The sequence below is a fragment of the Chiloscyllium punctatum genome, chromosome 10 (genome assembly GCF_047496795.1).
Source record: "Chiloscyllium punctatum isolate Juve2018m chromosome 10, sChiPun1.3, whole genome shotgun sequence".
Lineage (NCBI taxonomy): Eukaryota > Metazoa > Chordata > Chondrichthyes > Orectolobiformes > Hemiscylliidae > Chiloscyllium > Chiloscyllium punctatum.
The window spans coordinates 122,845,420-122,866,306 of record NC_092748.1 but is presented as its reverse complement, the minus strand read 5'-3'; the positions used below and the strand labels follow the sequence as shown (position 1 = coordinate 122,866,306).

The 20,887-nt window shown below is 43.3% G+C and overlaps 1 protein-coding gene across 3 annotated transcripts in view; it reads left to right on the top strand.

Annotated features, from left to right (window-relative positions):
- smarcal1 (SWI/SNF related, matrix associated, actin dependent regulator of chromatin, subfamily a-like 1) overlaps positions 1 to 20,887 on the top strand; it is a 164,880-nt gene that overhangs the window by 71,849 nt on the left and 72,144 nt on the right. For all 3 annotated transcript variants that reach the window (XM_072580072.1, XM_072580073.1, XM_072580071.1), the window contains one exon: positions 11,053 to 11,123. In XM_072580072.1, coding sequence (XP_072436173.1) covers positions 11,053 to 11,123 — 71 coding nt within the window. The remainder of the gene's footprint in view (positions 1 to 11,052; positions 11,124 to 20,887) is intronic.

Here is a 20,887-nt window from a genome sequence, read left to right as displayed (position 1 = left end):
CGGCGAACAGAACCACAACAAAATTGTGACTGCTCTGTTAGTGAATATAATATCTGTTTTGTGCAAAGCAAGATCATATAAAGAATGGCTGTTCTTTGTTTGTTTGATTAACCCAAGTCACCTGGGGAAACTCCGATCTCAGGTGCCTGAGCCCAAGAAAGCCAGGGATGCACTGAACAGCTTTTGTTAATTGATTTCTAAATATAATTAAGTCTCCTGCGTAATTTACAACAAGGATTTTTTGTTGGTCACCTATGCGTATTCTTAGATTCTGGAGAGTTTTACCACAGAGTGAAACCGAACTAATACCTTCTGAAGCAGTGTTTTACTGAACCCGGCTTTGCAGTTGATCGGAGTGGTTAATCTGGTATTGAAGATTGATACTTTAATTGTTAGTATCATTATTAATTTATAATTGTCTTTTTGGAAACTATTCTTTATTTGGATTGATTGCTGCTTTTATCACGTTGTATTTGTGAGTTCATTGTATTTGTATTTTATAAAATGTTTTGTCAACAGTTTACAGATTTCTGACCTGTGGGAAAAACAGTGTAAACAAAAATGATTCCAGCATAACTTCCTTTTAGAAACATAGAACATAGGTGCACGAGTAGGCCATTCAGCCCTTCATGTCTGTACCACCATTCAATATGATGATGGCTGGTCATGCGATCTCCGTATCCCACTCCCGCTTTCTCTGTACCCTTTGATCCCTTTAGCCACAAAGACCATGTCCTGCTCTCTATTGGATATATAACTAACTGGCCCCAGTAGTTTCCTGTGGGAGAAAATTTCCACAGGTTCACGAATCTCTGACTGGAGAAATTCTTCCTCTTTGCAGTCCTGAATGGTTTACCCCTTATTCTTAGACTGTGACCCCGAGTTCTGGCTTCTACAACATTCAGAACATTCTTTCCACATCTAGCCTGTACAGTCCCATCAGGAATTTGTTTCTGTGAGATCCCCTCTCATTCTAAATTCAAGTGAGTACAAGCCCAGTCAATCCAGTCTTTCCTCATATGTCAGTCCTGCCATCCTGGGAGTCAGTCTGGTGAACTTTCGCTGGACTCCCTCAATAGCAAGAATTTCCTTCCTCAGACTGGGAGACCAAAAGTGCACATAGTGCTCAAGGTGTGGCCTCACCAAGGCCCTGTATAACTGCAGCAATACATCCTTACTCCAATACTCAGATCCTGTCACTGTGAAAGCATGCCATTAGCTTTCTTCATCACCTGCTCAACTGCATACCAACCTTCAGCGACTAGTGAGGTGCCTCAGGGTTCGGTCCTTGGACCCCAGCTATTTGCAATCTACATTAAGGACTTGGATACAAGGATGGATAGCTCTATGCTGAAAATGTGTTGCTGGTAAAGCGCAGCAGGTCAAGCAGCATCCACGGAACAGGAGAATCGACGTTTCGGGCATAAATCCTTCTTCAGGGTTTATGCCCGAAACGTCGATTCTCCTGTTCCTTGGATGCTGCCTGACCTGCTGCGCTTTTCCAGCAACACATTTTCAGCTCTGATCTCCAGCATCTGCAGTCCTCACTTTCTCCTAGATAGCTCTATGGCCAAATTTGCAGACGACACAAAAATAGGTGGAGTGGTAAATCGCAAAGAGGAAATAAGAACCTTATAAATGGATATAGTTAGGTTAGGAGAGTGGGCCCAATGTGGCAGATGGAGTTTAACATGGATAAGCATTTGGGTTAAAAAAAAAATGGGAAGACAACCTATTATCGTAATGTGGACAGAATTCTGAGTGCTCAGGTGCAGAGGTGTCTAGGTGTACTCGTTCATGAGTCACAGAAAACTAGCATGCAGGTTACAGCAGATAATAAAGAAAGCCAAAGGAATGTTGGATTTTATAATTAAAGGAATAGAATATAAAGGTAAGACAAGGATCTTGCCTGGACTCAACAGTCTGAGTTATAGAGGGAAGTTGGACAAGCTAGGACTTTTTTTTTCTTTAGAATGAAGGAGACTGAGGTGGGGGAGGCAGGCAAAGAGGTGTATAAGACCATGAGAGCCATGGATAGGGTGAATGCACTCCGTCTTTTTGCCAGGGTTAGAGTATCAAGGACTTAAGGTTAGAGGGTAAACAATAAAAGGGAACTTGAGGGGCAATATTTTTTTTGCAGAGGGTGGTACGCATGTGGAATGAACTGCCAGCAGAAGTGGTTGAGATGGGTACATTAACAACATTTAAAAGACATTTGGACAAATACATGGATACGAAAGGAATACAAGGATATGGACTAAGTGCAGGGAAAGTGGGGTTAGTGTTAATGGATATTTTGGTTGTCATGAACCAGATTGGAATGAAGGACCTGTCTCCATGTTGTAGGACTCTATGACTGAAGGATTGCAAATGTGACACCGTTGCTTAAGAAAGGGACAAAGGATAACCCAGGAAACTACAGACCCATCAGCTTGACGTGAATTGTGGGAAAACTGATGGAAGCCATAATAAAAATAATGTCCACTTAGAGAAAATAAGTTAAATTTAGACAGTCAACTTGATTTTATCAAGGGCAGGTCATGTCTGACAAATTTAATTGAGTTTTTTGAAGTGTCACACAGTGAATGAGAGTAGTGCTGTGGATGTTGTATATTTGGACCTTCGGAAAGCATTTGATAAGGTGCCACATGGCAGGTTGGTTACATATTAGAAATTGATGGGTCCTTGGTAGTGCAGATTAGAAATTGGCTAAAAGTATGGAAACAGTGGGTAGACATCAATGGGCATTTCTCAAATTGGTGACAAGTTGAAAGTGGTTTTCCAGTGTTGCAATTGAACTAACGGCATTGAGGCTGGTATCCTGTCACCAAGTTAGACCAGAAGACATAGGAGTGGAAGTAAGGCCATTTGGCCCATCGAGTCCATTCCGCCATTCAATCATGGCTGATGGGCATTTCAACTCCACTTACTCGCATTCTCCCCGTAGCCCTTAATTCCTCGAGACAACAAGAATCTATCAATCTCTGCCTTGAAGACATTTAGCGTCCCAGCCTCCACTGCACTCTGTGGCAATGAATTCCACAGGCCCACCAATCTCTGGCTGAAGAAATGTCTCCGCATTTCTGTTCTGAATTTACCCCCTCTAATTCTAAGGCTGTGTCCACGGGTCCTAGTCTCCTCACCTAATGGAAACAATTTCCTAGCGTCCACCCTTTCCAAGCCATGTATTATCTTGTACATCTCTATTAAGTCTCCCCTTCATCTTCTAAACTCCAATGAATACAATCCCAGGATCCTCAGCCGTTCCTCATATGTTAGGCCTACCATTCCAGGGATCATCCGTGTGAATCTCCGCTGGACACGTTCCAGTGCCAGTATGTCCTTCCTGAGGTGTGGGGACCAAGACTGGACACAGTACTCCAAATGGGGCCTAACCAGAGCTTTATAAAGTCTCAGTAGCACAACGGTGCTTTTATATTCCAACTCTCTTGAGATAAGTGACAACATTGCATTCGCTTTCTTAATCACGGACTCAACCTGCATGTTGACCTTTAGAGAATCCTCGACTAGCACTCCCAGATCCCTTTGTACTTTGGCTTTACGAATTTTCTCACCGTTTAGAAAGTAGTCTGTGCTTTTATTCTTTTTGCCAAAGTGCAAGACCTCGCATTTGTTTACGTTGAATTCCATCAGCCATTTCCTGGACCACTCTCCCAAACTGTCTAGATCCTTCTGTAGCATCCCCACTTCCTCAGTACTACCTGCCTGTTCACCTAACTTCGTGTCATCTGCAAACTTCGCTAGAATGCCCCCAGTTCCTTCATCCAGATCATTAATATATAATGCAAACAGCTGTGGCCCAACACTGAACCCTGCGGGACACCGCTTGTCACCGGCTGCCATTCTGAAAAAGAACCTTTTATTCCAACTCTCTGCCTTCTGTCAGACAGCCAATCCTCAATCCATCCCAGTAGCTCACCTCGAACACCATGGAGCCTCACCTTGCTCAGCAGCCTCCTGTGTGGCACCTTATCAAAGGCCTTTTGGAAGTCTAGATAGACCACATCCACTGGGTTTCCCTGATCTAACCTACTTGTCACCTCTTCAAAGAATACCAACCGGTTTGTCAGACACGACCTCCCCTCACTAAATCCATGTTGACTTGTTCTAATCAGACTCTGCTTTTCTAAGAATTTAGAAACCTCATCCTTAATGATGGATTCTAGAATTTTACCAACAACCAAGGTTAGGCTAATTGGCCTATAATTTTCCATCTTTTGTCTTGATCCTTTCTTGAACAAGGGGGTTACAACAGCGATCTTCCAATCATCAGGGACTTTCCCTGACTCCAGTGATTCTTGAAAGATCTCAACCAATGCCTCCGCTATTTCCTCAGCCACCTCTCTCAGAACTCTAAAATGTATCCTATCGGGCCAGGAGATTTATCAATTTTAAGACTTTTTAGCTTTTCTAGCGCTATCTCTTTTGTAATGGCAACCATACTTAACTCAGCCCCCTGACTCCCTTTAATTGTTGGGATATTACTCATGTCTTCCACTGTGAAAACTGACGCAAAGTACTTGTTAAGTTCTCCTGCTATTTCCTTATCTCCCATCACTAGGCTTCCAGCATCAGTTTGAAGTGGCCCAATGTCTACTTTTGCCTGTTGTTTGTTTCTTATGTATTGAAAGAAACTTTTACTATCATTTCTAATATTATTGGCTAGCCTACCTTCATATTTGATCCTCTCCTTTCTTATTACTCTCTTTTTATCCTCTGTTTTTGTAGCCTTCCCAATCTTCTGATTTCCCACTGCTCTTGGCCGCTTTATAGGATCTCTCTTTTTCTTTCATACATTTCCTGACTTCCTTTGTCAGCCATGACTGTCTAATCCCTCCCCGGATAATCTTTCTTTTCTTGGGGATGAACCTCTCTACAGTGTCCTCAACTATACCCACAAACTCCTGCCATTTTTGCTCTACTGTCTTCCCCGCAAGCCTCTGCTTCCAGTTATAAAGTTATCCAGTAAATAAAGTTATCCTTTATTTACATTTGCAGAGTACACTGGCTGTGGCCAGCCAGCTCTGAGTCAGTCCCCTGATCTGAGGAGATTCTAAATCTCCTGGTTTTATGTGTATATATATATTGTTATTGTTTCTCTTTCTCTTCTCTCGGAACTGTCCACACAGTAACACTGGCTGTGGCCAGCCAGCTCAGAGTCAGTCCCCTGAACAGAGTATCGATGGTAGTCATGATTTGGAGATGCCGGTGTTGGACTGGGGTGTACAAAGTTAAAACTCTCACAACACCAGGTTATAGTCCAACAGGTTTAATTGGAAGCATTAGCTTTCAGAGCGCTGCTCCTTCGTCAGGTGTTTTTGAAAGCTAGTGCTTCCAATTAAACCTGTTGGACTATAACCTGGTGTTGTGATTTTTAACCCTCAGCCAGGAGATTTAGAATCTCCTCGGCTATGTATATTTTTCTTTTTTTATGAACATGAAAAACCACATGTTTCATCACAGCCACAAACATGTACATTCAATTAGAAAAGCAATTGAAACATATTGAGAACAGATCAGAAAGTAGTGATCTCTCATCCTGCCAGAATGCAGGACGAGTGTCAGTCCCAGAGGACCACTAATCCCCAGTGAAATAACTGAACAGAGGCCAGTATCTTGTCACCAAGTCCCCCTCTATTTACTTGTGCACAGTACATTGGTTGTGGTCGGTCAGCCAGCCAGCTCAGAGTCAGTCTCTGAACTGAGGAGACTCTACATCCCCTAATTTATTTATTTTTTTGGTTTTTTTTCCTTTTTCCTCCACAGGACTACCATGTAGCACCCATGTCGTGCAGGTGCAAGATGCAGTGAATCTCCTGGTTATGTTTTTTTTATTTGCTAGTGCACAGTACACTTGCTGTGACCAGCCAGCTTCGAGTCAATTCTCAACTGAGGACTAATCTCCAGGTTATACTTTGTTTTATAAACCCCCACATTAATGCAAAACAGTGGTAGTGCATATTTTTTCCCAACACCCATGTCATTTGTGTGAATGTGTAGGATGCAGTGAGAAAACGAGTGCAGAAAACTTTCTTCATATTCCACCACCAGGAAGAAAAAGAAATACCTGAGTGGCCAGTGATCTCCTAGTTATATTGTTTTGTTTTTACTGAGGAGATTCTAATTTCCTAGGTATTTTTAGGGGTTTTTTTGTGATTCTCGGTCTCCTGTATTTATGTTTTCTTTGGATGTAGGTTTGCTCACTGAGCTGGAAGGTTCATTTCCAGACGTTTCGTTATTTTACTAGGTAACATTTTCAGTGGACCTCATGCAAAGCAATGCTGAAAATTCCTGCTTTCTATTTATATGTTTGGGTTCCTTTGGGTTGGTGATGTCATTTCCTGTGGTGGTGATATTTCCTGTGGTGAAGTCACTTCCTGTTCCTTTTTCTCCGTGGGTGGTAGATGGGGTCTAACCTGATTCTTCCACTGAAGATGTTACCTAGTAAGGTAACGAAACGTCTGGAAATGAACGTTTCAGCTCAGCGAGCAAACTTACATCCAAAACCTGAACCTGAGCTACAAATCTTCTCAAAACTCACTAATATATTTTCTTGTTTTGCGTGGCCAGCCAGCCAGCTCAGATTCAGTCCTCTGAATGGAGATGGTTCTGAATCTCCTGGTTATTTTTATTTCAACAAAACTGGCTTTGTAAAGCAACCAGTTTTGGAATCTGTTCTCCCAAAAAATAGCAGAAACCAACAGCAGCAGTGACATACTGACTGTGCCCAGCCAGCACAAAATAAATCCCTTAGTCTGAGAGGATTCTAAATCTCCTGGTTATATTGGTCAGCCAGGGCTTTTCTGATTGTCCCAGGTTCACAATCCTAATCAAGGATCTCATTGTCAACAAGATCCAGTTGGTTCCAATCACAACAGGGGCATTTGTTTTTTTCTGATTTATCCAATGGAGTTGGCTGTTGAAGGCAAAGCCTTGAAATTTGCAGATGATACTAAGCTACGGAAAATAGTGAATTGCGAGGATGATGCTGAGTGACTTTGGAGAAACATTGACAAGTTGGCCAAATGGCAGATAAATTTCAATGCAGAGGAACATGAGGCAATGTGGTGCAACTTTGAGATGGATACAGGTGCAGAGGGACTTTGGGGTTCACGTACATAATTCTCCGAAGGTGGCCAGGCCAGTGAAACAGTTGTCAATAAAGCTTATAGGATCCTTGGGTTTATAAATAGAGGCAGAGAGAATAGAAGCAAAGAAGTGATGCTACGCTCCTTCAAATCATTGGTCAAACCGCATTTGGAGTATTGTGTTCAGTTCTGGGCACTTCATTTAAGGAAGGGTGTTGAAGCCCTGGAGCGTGTTCAAAGGAGATTTACTAGAAAAATACCAGGAATTTTAGATGCAAGGAAAGATTAGAGAGATTGGGCTTATTCTTCTTGGAGCAGAGAAGATTAGGAGATGACTTTATTGAAGTGTTCAAAGTTATGAACAATTTTTATAAGGTAAATATGGATAATCTGTTTCCGCTAGCTCGTATGTGAGTAACTAGGGGTCACAATTTCAAGGTAATCAGCAAGACAGCTAGGCGTGAGATGAAGAGAAACATCTTTACTCAGAATTGCTAGGATTTGGAATGTGCTACCTTGGAGAGAGTGGTGATAGCTGATTCCATAGGAAGTTTTGAAAAGAGCTGGATATAAATTTAAGTGATGAAGTTAGAGAGCTCCAGAGATAGGGCTGAAAAGTGGGACTAGCTATATAGCTGTTTCAGGAGCCAATTCCGACTCAATGGCCAAAGGGCCTTTTCTGTATGAATCACAGCATTTAGCCCATCAGGTCTGCATCAGCAGAACAGTATAGATATAGACAACAGACTGATAGTCATGCAGGGAGATTTGCTTCTGCTGTTGTGAGTTTACATTAGCTTGTCAAGGAGATGGGGACTGAGGAGTAACCCAGATCAGAAGGGATTTAAATTTGTAATGGAAAATTTGCCAGCGAGACTAGAAGGCAGGGGAAACCAAGCTGAGCACCAAGTATGTCTCAAAGTGGAATGACGTCAAAAACTTAAAAGCACTCTACCAGTTGCAACAAGACAGATTACATATAGACCAAATACAGGTAAATGGTTATGATATATTTGCCATCTCATAAATGGTTACTAGGACTAGAAGCTGAAGTTTGAAAGTTATTTGATATTTAGGAAGAATGGACAAGGAGGAAAAGGTAGTTAAATTGCACTGGTAATATAAGATGGGATCAGTACATTGTTCTGAGATCCTCGTTTACTAATGTGTGGAATCTGTTTTAGTGAACTGAGAAACTGCAAAGGGCAGCAGAACTTTGGTTAGAGTTAGTGAGTTTTGAGAAGATTTGTAGCTCAGGTTGAGGTTGTGGATGCAAGTTTACTTGCTGAGCTGGAAGATTCGTTCTCAGACGTTTTGTCACCATACTAGGTAACATCATCAGTGAGGTAAAAACAATGACTGCAGATGCTGGAAAGCAAATACTGGATTAGTGGTGCTGGAAGAGCACAGCAGTTCAGGCAGCATCCAACGAGCAGCAAAATCGACGTTATTCCTGATGAAGGGCTTTTGCCCGAAACGTCGATTTCGCTGCTCGTTGGATGCTGTCTGAACTGCTGTGCTCTTCTAGCACCACTAATCCAACATCATCAGTGAGCCTCCGGTGAAGTGCTGGTGTTATGTCCCACTTTCTGTTTGTGTTTAGGTTTCCTTGGGTTGGTGATGTCATTTCCTGTTCTTTTTGTCGGAGGGTGTTAGATGGGGTCCAAGTCGATGTGTTTGTTGATAGAGTTCTGGCTGGAATGCCATGCTTCTAGGAATTCTCATGCGTGTCTCTGTTTGGCTTGACCTAAGATGTATTGTCCCAGTCAATGTGGTGTCCGTTGTCATCTATATGTAAGGATACTGGTGATAGCAGGTCATGTCTTTTTGTGGCTAGTTGACGTTCATGTATCCTGGTGGTTAGTTTTCTGCCCGTTTGTCCAATGTAGTGTTTGTTTCAGTCCTTGCACAGTATTTTGTAAATGACATTAGTTTTGCTTGTTTTCTGTATAAGGTCTTTCAAGTTCATTAGCTGCTGATTTAGTGTGTTAGTGGGTTTGTGGGCTACCCCATGATGCCAAGGGGTCTGAGTAGTCTGGCAGTCCTTTCATACTCCAGAAATTGTCCTTTCTAAATTTAATGCACAGTTGGTTTATCCAGTTTATCTGCAGGTTTCAATCACCCATGATTACTTTGTTGCCCTGACTACATGTTTCTTTCATTTGATTGAGCAATGTCCACACTCCCATTACTATTTGATGGTGAACAAATAACTCTAACCAATGGATGTAAGTTTGCTCTGGAAGGTTCGTTTTCAGATGTTTCATCACTATATTGGGTAACATTAACGGTGATAAAAATGTGTTGCTGGAAAAGCGCAGCAGGTCAGGCAGCATCCAAGGAGCAGGAGAATCGACGTTTCGGGCATGAGCCCTTCTTCAGGAATTATCGGTGAGCCTCCAGTGAAGCGCTGGCATTTTGTCCCGCTTTCTATTTGTGTTTAGGTTTCCTTGGGTTGCTGTTGTCATTTCCTGTTCTTTTTCTCAGAGGGTGGTAGATGGGGTCCAAGTTGATGTGTTTGTTGATGGAGTTCCTTCCTCATCTCTATGTAAGGACACCACTTCAACTGGGACAGCACAAGCCAAACAGAGAGAGACATGAGAATTCCTAGAAGCATGGCATTCCAACTAGAACTCTGTGAACAAACACATCGAGTTAGACCCCATCTACCACCCCCTGAGAAAAATAACAGGAAATGACATCACCAACCCAAAGAAACCCAAACATATAAATAGAAAGCAGGAATTATCAGCAGTGCTTCTCCTGGAGGCCCACTGAAGATGTTACCAAGTAGGGTGACGAAACATCTGGAAATGAACCTTCCAGCTCAGCTAGCAAACCTATATCCAGAAGCTTTCAGGATGAATGGACAAAACATGAATTTTACATTTTGCTTGAAAGTGAGGTCATAGAGTCACAGAGATGTACAGCATGGAAACAGACCCTTCGGTCCAACCTGTCCACGCCGACCAGATATCCTAACCCAATCTAGTCCCACCTGCCAGCACCCGGCCCATATCCCTCCAAACCCTTTCTATTCCTATACCCATCCAAATTCCTCTTAAATGTTGCAATTGTACCAGCCTCCACCACATCCTCTGGCAGCTCATTCCATACACATACCACTCTCTGCGTGAAAAAGTTGCCCCTTAGGTCTCTTTTATATCTTTCCCCTCTCACCCTAAACCTATGCCCTCTAGTTCTGGACTCCCCGATCCCAAGCATATTATATTCGAAAAAGGGAAATAGTGCAAACGCAAAGAACAAGTTGGCTAAACTAAAGTGGGAAGGCAGGACAATAAATAGTCGAGAGTGTGGTGCTGGAAAAACACAGCAGGTCAGGCAGCATCCAAGGAGCAGGAGAATCGACGTTTCGGGCATAAGCCCTTCTTCAGGAAAGCCCTCCTTTCTGAAGAAGGGCTTATGCCCAAAACGTTGATTCTCCTGCTCGTTGGATGCTGCCTGACCTGCTGTGCTTTTCCAGCAACACATTTTTTAGCTCTGATCTCCAGCATCTGCAGTCCTCACTTTCTCCATATCGAAGGATTGTCTTATAAGCAAACACTTTGGGACTCCACTCACTGAAGTTTAGAAGAATGAGAGATAATCTCATTGAAATATTCCTGCTCCTATTTTCTATGTTTCATTGACTTGTGAAGGGACAAGTGTCATTAATACAGTGCACATGGGTTACACCACTGCCTTTCCTGGCTAACACCCCAATTCTCCAGCTCCCACCCTGAGCTGGAGCCATGGTGGATGGACATTGGGAGTAAGTGTGGCCTTGCGTACTACTGGGCAGAAGAGTATCAGCTAGCATTCCAGCTCAATGAAACCTACCCATTGAAAACCCCTGACATTTGTTAAAACTTGAAAGGATTTGTCATTTAAAAGCATTCAGATTTTAATCTTTGCTCCAACTTGCCTTATTTCGTTATAACAGAAACGAGAGAAAAAGGAAGCTTTGCTGCTCTTCTACAATCGTACAGCAGAGGCCAAAGTCCGATCAATTGTGTGAGTAAAGTGGTGTTTGTCTCATCATCAGCCTACCCTCCACAAAGGTCTGTCCTTAATAACAGTTTGCCCAGGAGTGATCCCATTGTTAATGGCTCTCTTATCTTTACATTGTCAGTGCCACTCTGGAATGTATAAAATGGTGGAGATGGTGGGGGGCAGCGAGGTGATGCTCTTGGGTTTCGGCTGGGAACATGGTGGGAATCAAAGTTGTAGGATAGCATATATAATCATTTGAGGAGAAGGTCGTGATTCAATCAAGCAAGTCTGACTGGTAGAACAGGCAGGGCCAGGTTAATGACCATGGTGGGACTGGCAGTCTGAAGTCTATCTTTTTTATTGCAAAGAGTATAACAGATAAGGGAGATGAGAGCTTGGATTAGAACATTGTCGGAATTATAGAAACTTGAGTGAGAGAATGGCAGGACTGACAGATAAACGTTCTAAGGTTTAGATGTTTCAGGTAAGATGGAGAAGGATGTAAATGAGATAGGTGTATTGCATTACAGATTCAGAAGAAGTGCTGTGACAAAGAGAGAGACACCTTGGGCTCATCCAGCAAGACCATATGGATAGAACTCTGGAATAAGAAAAGCGTAGTCACTCTGGGGCTACAGTATAGGCCACCCAAGAGCCTGTGGGAGACAAAAGGAAGATCTTGAAAAGATGTAAAAACAACAGGGATATCATGGGTGATTTTAACTTCACCGATGTTGACTGGGATTCCCTTTCACCAGGGCCTTAGATGGGGCATAATTTGGTAGGTGCATCCTGGCATGTTTCTTGAAATAGTATGACACAGTCCAACCAGAGAAGGGGTGGATGAGACCATGGATTGGAGAATAAGTAATCAAAGTTTTGGTAGTGGTCGTATTGAGGGAATGGGGGTGCATTTTGTGAATTAGAGTCATAGAGTCTTTTATCATAATTCCATAAGTTTTAAGATGCTTCTGGATAAGGATAAGATTAGTCCTTGGGTGAAATTGGAAAGACTAATTACAGGATTAGGCAGAAACATGGAGGCATGGGATTGCGGTTGATTTAGCGGTTTGGATCAGAATTTGGCAAGCTGAAAGAAGACAGAGGGTGGTGGTTAATGGGGGAAATGTTCATCCTGGAGTTCGGTTACTAGTGGTGTACCACAAGGATCTGTTTTGGGGTCGCTGCTGTTTGTCATTTTTAAAAATGACCTGGATGAGGGCGTAGAAGGATGGGTTAGTAAATTTATGGATGATACTAATTTCGGTGGAGTTGTGGATAGTCCGAAGGATGTTTCCGGTTACAGAGGGACATAGAAAAGCTGCAGAGCTGGGCTGAGAAATGGCAACTGGAGTTTAATGTGGAAAAGTGTGAGGTGTTTCACTTTGGAAGTAGTAACAGGAATAGAGAGTACTGGGCTAATGGTAAGATTCTTGGCAGTGTAGATGAGCAGAGAGATCTGTGTCCATGTACATAGATCCCTGAAAGTTGCCACCCAAGTTGATAGGGTTGTTAAGAAAGCATACGGTGTATTAGCTTTTATTGGTAGAGGGATTGAGTTTCAGAGCCATGAGGTCATGCTGCAGCTGTACAAAACTCTGGTACAGTCACACTTGGACTATTGCGTACAATTCTGGTCACTGCATTATAGAAAGGATGTGGAAGGTTTGCAGAGGGTTCAGAGGAAATTTACTGGGATGTTACCTGGTAATGGGGGAAAGGCTGAGGGACTTGAGGCTGTTTTCATTAGAGAGAGAAGAAGGTTGAGAGGTGACTTAATTGAGACATGTAAGATAATCAGATGTGGACAGTGAGAGCCTTTTTCCTCAGATGGTGATGGATAGCACAAGGGGACATAGCTTTAAATTGAGGGGTGGTAGATAGAACAAAGAAAATTTCCAGCCCAGGAACAGGCCCTTTGGCCCTCCAAGCCTGAGCCGATCTAAATCTACTGTCTAAACCTGTCGCCCAATTTCTAAGCATCTGTATCCCTCTGCTCCCCACCTACTCATAATCTGTCCGGACACATCTTAAATGAATCTACCGTGCCTGCCTCTACCACCACTGCTGGCAACGCATTCCAAATGCCCACCGCCCTTTGTGTGAAGTACTTGCCACGTGTATCCCCCTTAAACTTTCCACCTCTTACCTTGAAAGCGTGATCTCTTGTTATGGAATCCTTCATCCTGGGAAAAAGCTTGTCTCTATTCACCCTGTCTATACCCTTCATGATTTTATAAACCTCAATCAGGTCCCCCCTCAATCTCCTTTTTTCTAATGAATACAAACCTAACCTACTCAACCTCCCTTCATAGCTAGCACCTTCCATACCAGACAACATCCTCGTAAACCTTCTCTGCACCCTCTCCAAAGCGTCCACATCCTTTGGCGCAACATCAAGTGCTGAAGGACCTGTACTGTGCTGTAATGTTCTATGTTCTGTGAAGTGTAGAAATTAGATTGGGACAGCTGTTTGAATATAAATCCATATCCGGATGGACTGCAGCTGTTCAAGAAGGCAGCTTACCACCACCTTCTCGAGGGCAACTAGGAGCAAGCAAGAAGTGCAGGCCAGCCAGTAATGCCCACAACCCACGATTGAATAAAATGTCGGAGTCTTTTAAAGGGCAGTTTTTTTAAAGAGTTGAGGATGAGCATGTTGCTGTGAAGATGATAGATGAGGATTTTAAGATTTGGAAATGCTGGATAATGAGAGATATTGAAAGTTTTTCGTCAAATAGCAAAAGAAAGCATATGCAAAGTTTGGGAGAAGATTTGTAGCTCGGGTGCTCGTTTTTGTGGTTCTGTTCGCCGAGCTGGGAATTTGTCTTGCAAACGTTTCGTCCCCTGTCTAGGTGACATCCTCAGTGCTTGGGAGACTCCTGTGAAGCGCTTCTGTGCTGTTTCCTCCGGCATTTATAGTGGCCTGTCTCTGCCGCTTCCGGTTGTCAGTTCCAGCTGTCCGCTGTAGTGGCCGGTATATTGGGTCCAGGTCGATGTGTTTGTTGATAGAGTCTGTGGATGAGTGCCATGCCTCTAGGAATTCCCTGGCTGTTCTCTGTTTGGCTTGCCCTGTAATGGTAGTGTTGTCCCAGTCGAATTCATGTTGCTTGTCATCTGTGTGTGTGGCTACTAAGGATAGCTGGTCGTGTCGTTTCGTGGCTAGTTGGTGTTCATGGATACGGATCGTTAGCTGTCTTCCTGTTTGTCCTATGTAGTGTTTTGTGCAGTCCTTGCATGGGATTTTGTACACTACATTGGTTTTGCTCATGTTGGGTATCGGGTCCTTTGTTCTGGTGAGTTGTTGTCTGAGAGTGGCTGTTGGTTTGTGTGCTGTTATGAGTCCTAGTGGTCGCAGTAATCTGGCTGTCAGTTCAGAAATGCTCCTGATGTATGGTAGTGTGGCTAGTCCTTTGGGTTGCGGCATGTCCTCGTTCCGTTGTCTTTCCCTTAGGCATCTGTTGATGAAATTGCGAGGGTATCCGTTTTTGGCGAATAATTTGTATAGGTGTTCCTCTTCCTCTTTTTGCAGTTCTGGTGTGCTGCAGTGTGTTGTGGCCCTTTTGAATAGTGTCTTGATGCAACTTCGTTTGTGTGTGTTGGGGTGGTTGCTTTCATAGTTTAGGACTTGGTCTGTGTGTGTGGCTTTCCTGTAAACCTTTGTGGTGAATTCTCCGTTCGGTGTTCTCTGTACCATCACGTCTAGGAATGGGAGTTGGTTGTCCTTTTCTTCCTCTCTAGTGAATCGGATTCCTGTGAGTGTGGCGTTGATGATCTGGTGTGTGTTCTCTATTTCTGTGTTTTTAATTATTACAAAGGTGTTATCCACATATCTGACCCAGAGTTTGGGTTGAATTTGCGACTAGACAGGGGACGAAATGTTTGCAAGACAAATTCCCAGCTCGGCGAACAGAACCACAACAACGAGCACCCGAGCTACAAATCTTCTCCCAAACTTTGAACACCTACGTGCGAGAGACGCTAAGACAAGCCAGGAAATGGGAATCCTGTGCCAACCGCCTAAGCGCCACATACGAACAACTCCGGTTCCTGCATGAATGCCGAAAGAATCGAATCCTTCCACCATGTGTCAGATACAGACCACCAGTCAACAGTCCACAAGTCAGGGACACAGCCAGACAGAACGGATTCAGGATGATCCAGGTAATGATTATAGACGCTCACAACAGACTACACAAATACAGACAAGAAATTGCACGCCAAAAATCGTTAATTTCAAAAACCACCAATCAGGAATGGACCCGGACCATAGAACAGAACAGGACAACACACCCAAAAAAACGGCACTAAAAGAAAAAAATGGCCAAACTAACACACAATGAAGAGGACACCACAACACACACCTGGGTTAAAAACCTCTCCCACAGACAGCTCACAGACACGGAAAGAACAATACTGACCAAGGGGCTCAACTACAACCACAGGGACGCCAAGACAGCAGACTTCCTAGCAGCACTAGAATGCACACTCAGGAACAATGAACTGACAGAAGAGACACAACAAACAGTGAGACAAAGTATCGTATCGCTGATAACAAGAAAAAGACAAACACATAACCTCAACACCAAGGAGAGGGAAGCACTAAAATCACTAAGAAACGATAAGAACATAATCATACTACCAGCAGAACGTTGAACGTTGAACCTATCAACAAAGACGGCATACTCAAACTACTGGACTTGTGCCTCATAACACACTTCACATTCAACAACCAGATATACGAACAAATCAACGGAACACCCATGGGCTCACCGATCTCTGGACTCATAGCAGAAGCAGGAATGCAAAAGTCAGAACAAACAGTCTTACCGCAAATTCAACCACATGTCTGACCCAGAGTTTGGGATGACACCTTTGTAGTAATTAAAAACACAGAAATAGAGAACACACACCAGATCATCAACGCCACACTCACAGGAATCCGATTCACTAGAGAGGAAGAAAAGGACAACCAACTCCCATTCCTAGACGTGATGGTACAGAGAACACCGAACGGAGAATTCACCACAAAGGTTTACAGGAAATCCACACATACAGACCAAGTCCTAAACTATGAAAGCAACCACCCCAACACACACAAACAAAGTTGCATCAAGACACTAGTCAAAAGGGCCACACCAGAACTGCAAAAAGAGGAAGAGGAACACCTATACAAGGTTTTCGCCAAAAACGGATACCCTCGCAATTTCATCAACAGATGCCTAAGGGAAAGACAACGGAACGAGGACATGCCGCAACCCAAAGGACTAGCCACACTACCATACATCAGGAGCATTTCCGAACTGACAGCTAGACTACTGCGACCACTAGGACTCATAACAGCACACAAACCAACAGCCACTCTCAGACAACAACTCACCAGAACAAAGGACCCGATACCCAACATGAGCAAAACCAATGTAGTGTACAAAATCCCATGCAAGGACTGCACAAAACACTACATAGGACAAACAGGAAGACAGCTAACGATCCGTATCCATGAACACCAACTAGCCACGAAACGACACGACCAGCTATCCTTAGTAGCCACACACACAGATGACAAGCAACATGAATTCGACTGTGACAACACTACCATTATAGGGCAAGCCAAACAGAGAACAGCCAGGGAATTCCTAGAGGCATGGCACTCATCCACAGACTCTATCAACAAACACATCGACCTGGACCCAATATACCGGCCACTACAGCGGACAGCTGGAACTGACAACCGGAAGCGGCAGAGACAGGCCACTATAAATGCCGGAGGAAACAGCACAGAAGCGCTTCACAGGAGGCTCCCAAGCACTGAGGATGTCACCTAGACAGGGGACAAAACGTTTGCAAGACAAATTCCCAGCTCGGCGAACAGAACCACAACAGGAAACATATGCAAAGTTTAGGAAAGTAAGATCAGACAGGGCCCTTGAGAAATATAAAGAAAGCAGGAAATAACTGAAACAAGTGATTAGGAGGGCTCAAAGAGAACTTATCAAGAAGGGTTAAGTAGAATTCCAATGCATTTTATACATATATTAGGAGCAAGAGGGTAGTTAGGGCAAAGGTGGATCCAACTCCAGAACAAAGGAAGGAATTTATATATCGAGCCAGTGAAAGTGGGTGAGGTCCTTAATGAGTACTTTGCATTGGTTTTCACCAAGGAGAAGAACATGGATGATGGCATGATTGTGGAGGAGTATGATGATATTTCTAGGTATGTTGATATTTAGAAACAGGTGTTGAAGTCTTGACAAATGTTAAGGTAAATAGGTCCCCAGGGCCTGAAGGAATCTATCCCAGAATACTGAGGGAGGCAAAGAGGATACTGGAATCTTGTATCATTTTTAGACACTTTGAGGTTCAGAGGACTGGAGAATCATCAATGGTTTTCCTTTGTTTAAGAAGGGCAACAAGGATAATCCGGGAATTTATAGCCCCGTAAACTTAAAATCAGCAGAATGAAAATTATTGGAGTAGATTCTTGAATAAAGAACAAAGAACATTACAGCACAGGAACAGGCCGTTTGGCTTTCCAAACCTGTGCCCATCCAGATCCTCTACCTAAACCTGTTCTCTATTTTCCAAGGAGAAAGTGAGGACTGCAGATGCTGGAGATGAGAGCTGAAAATGTGTTGCTGGAAAAGCGCAGCAGGTCAGGCAGCATCCAAGGAGCAGGAGAATCGACGTTTCGGGCATGAGCCCTGAAGAAGGGCTCATGCCCGAAACATCGATTCTCCTGCTCCTTAGATGCTGCCTGACCTGCTGCGCTTTTCCAGCAACACATTTTCAGCTCTATTTTCCAAGGATCTGACTCCCTCTGCTCGCTACCCAGTCTCTAGATACATGTTAAATGATGCTATTGTGCCCGCCTCTACACGAGGCAACATTTTCCAGGTACCCATCATCCTCTGCCTAAAGTTCTTTCCACGCATATTTCCCTTAAACTTCTCCCCTCTCACCTTGAACTTGTGACCCGTAGTAATTGAGTCCCACACTCTGGGGGGGGAAAAAACTTCTTGCTATCCACCCTATCTGTACCTCTCATGAATTTGTAGACCTCAATCAGGTCTGCCCCTCAGCTTCCATCTTTCTAATGAAAATAATCCTAATCTACTCAACCTCTCTTCATAGTTAGCGCCCACCATGCCAGGCAACATCCTGGTGAACCTCCTCTGCACTCTGTCCAAAGCATCCACATCCTTCTAGTAATGTGACCAGAACTGTATGCAGTATTCAAAATGTACATTAATTTTCCCCAGGACCTTTCCATTTACTGTATAGTTAGCTCTTGAATTGAATCTTCCAAAACGCATCTTATTGTGTTTGCCCGGATTGAACTCCATTTGCCATTTCTGCCCAATTCTCCAATTTATCTATATTCTGCTGTATTCTCTGACAGTCCCCTTCACTATCTGCTACTCCATCAATCTTAGCATCATCTGCACACTTGCTAATCAGACCACCCGTACCTTCCTGCAGATCATTTATGTACATCACAAACAACAGTGGTCCCAGCACGGATCTCTGTGGGACACCACTGGTCACAGTTCTCCATTTTAAGAAATTCTCTTCCAGTACTACTCTGTCTCGTGTTGCCCAGCTAGTTCTCTATTCATCTAGCTAGTACATGCTGGACTCCATGTGGCTTCACTTTCTCCATCAGCCTACCATAGGGAACCTTATCAAATGCCTTACTGAAATCCATGTATATGACATTTACAGTCCTTCCTTCATCAATCAACTTTGTCACTTTCTCAGAGTTTTATTAAGTTGGTAAGACATGACCCTCCCTGCATAAAAACATGCTGCCTTTCACTGATAAGCTCATTTTCTTCCGAATGTATCTTCTCCAGCAGCTTCCCTACCACTGACTTCAGGATCACCAGTATATAATTACCTGGATTATCTCTGCTACCCTCCTTAAACAAGGGGACAACATTAGTAATTTTCCAGTTCTCCAGGATCTCTCCCGTGTTTAAGAATACTGCAAAGATATCTGTTAAGGCCTCAGCTATTTACTCTCTCGCTTCCCTCAGTAACCTGGGATAGATCCCGTCGGACCTGGGGACTTGTCCACCTTAATGCCTGTTAGAGTATCCAACACTTCATCCCTCCTTATGCCGACTTGTCCTAGAGTAATCCTGATGAAACGTCGATTTTCCTGCTCCTCTGATGCTGCCTAACCTGCTGTGCTTTTCCAGCACCACTCTGATCTAAAAACTAGAGTAATCAAACATCTATCCCTAACCTCAACATCCATCATGTCCCTCTCTTTGGTGAATACCATCGCAAAGTACTCATTAAGAATCTCACCCATTTTCTCTGACTCCACGCATAACATTTCTCCTTTGTCCTTGAGTAGGCCAACCTTTTTTCTCTCGTTACCCTTCTGGTCCTTGCATACAAATAAAAGGCTTTGGGATTTTCCTTAACCCTGTTTGCTGAAGATATTTCATGTCCCCTTTTAACTTCCTAAATTCCTTGTTTTAGATTGGTCCTACTTCCTCAATATTTTTCCAAAGCTTTGTCTGCCTTCAGTCACCTAGGTCTTATATATACTTTTTTTTTCCTCTTAGCTAGTCTCACAATTTCACCTGTCATTCATGATTCCTAATCTTGCCATTTCTATCCCTCATTTTCACAGGGACATGTCTGTCTTGCAACCTCTCTCTTTAAAAGCCTCTCATATATCAAATGTGGATTTACCCTCAAACAGCTGTTCCCAATCCACATTCCCCAGCTCCTGCTGAATTTTGCTCTAGTTGGCCTTCCCCCCCAGTTTAGCACTCTTCCTTTTGGACCACTCTAGTCTTTGTCCATGAGTATTCTAAAACTTAGGGAATTGTGATCACTATTCCCAAAGTAATCCCCTACTGAAACTTCAACCACCTGGCTGGACTCATTCCTGAACACCAGATCTTGTGTGGCCCCTTCCTGAGTTGGACTATTTACATACTGCTCTATAAAATCCTTAGGGATAAGATTTCCTTGCATTTGAAAAATAATGGACTTAAGGATAGTCAGCATGGATTTGTACAGAGGAGGTCTTGTCTCACAAATTTGAGTTTTTTGAGGAAGTGATGAAGGTTGGACAGTGGATGTAGTCTTCGTAAACCTTACTAAAGCACTTGACAAGGTCTGACCAGCTAGATTGGTCCAGAAAAGGTAAGTCACATGTGATTCTTGGTGAGTTGGATACAATGTTGGCTTGTTCATTAGAAGACTGAAGGCAGTTGTAGAGGGGTGTTTTTCTGACTGGGGGGGGTCTGTGACCAGTGGTGTTCTACTGGGATCTCAGTTGAATGTAATATACGTGAATTGGATGAAAATATAGGAAATCTGATGAGTATGTTTGCAGACAACACGAAAATTGGTAGAAGTTTGGATAGTGAGGAAGGTTGTCAAAGGGTACAGTGGGATAGAGACCAGTTGGAAAGTTGTGTGGAGAAATGGCAGCTGGAGTTTAATCTGGATAGGTGGGATGTGATGCTTTTTGGGAGGTCTAATACAAGAAGAAAGTCCACAGTAAAGCATGGAAAGTACTCAGCAGGGTCTTTGGAAGTGTTAATATGCAGAGTGATTTTTGGAGAATTAGTCTGTAGCTACCTGAAAGTGACAACACAAGTGGGTAAGGTGATAAAGAAGATAAAAGTTGGCAAATAATGTTGCAGCTGTATAAAGTTTTAGTCAGCCTACATTTGGACTATTGTGTGCAGTTCTGGTCACCACACGATAGGAAGGATGTGGAGACTTTGGAGAGCAAGGCAAAGAGGTTTATCAGGATG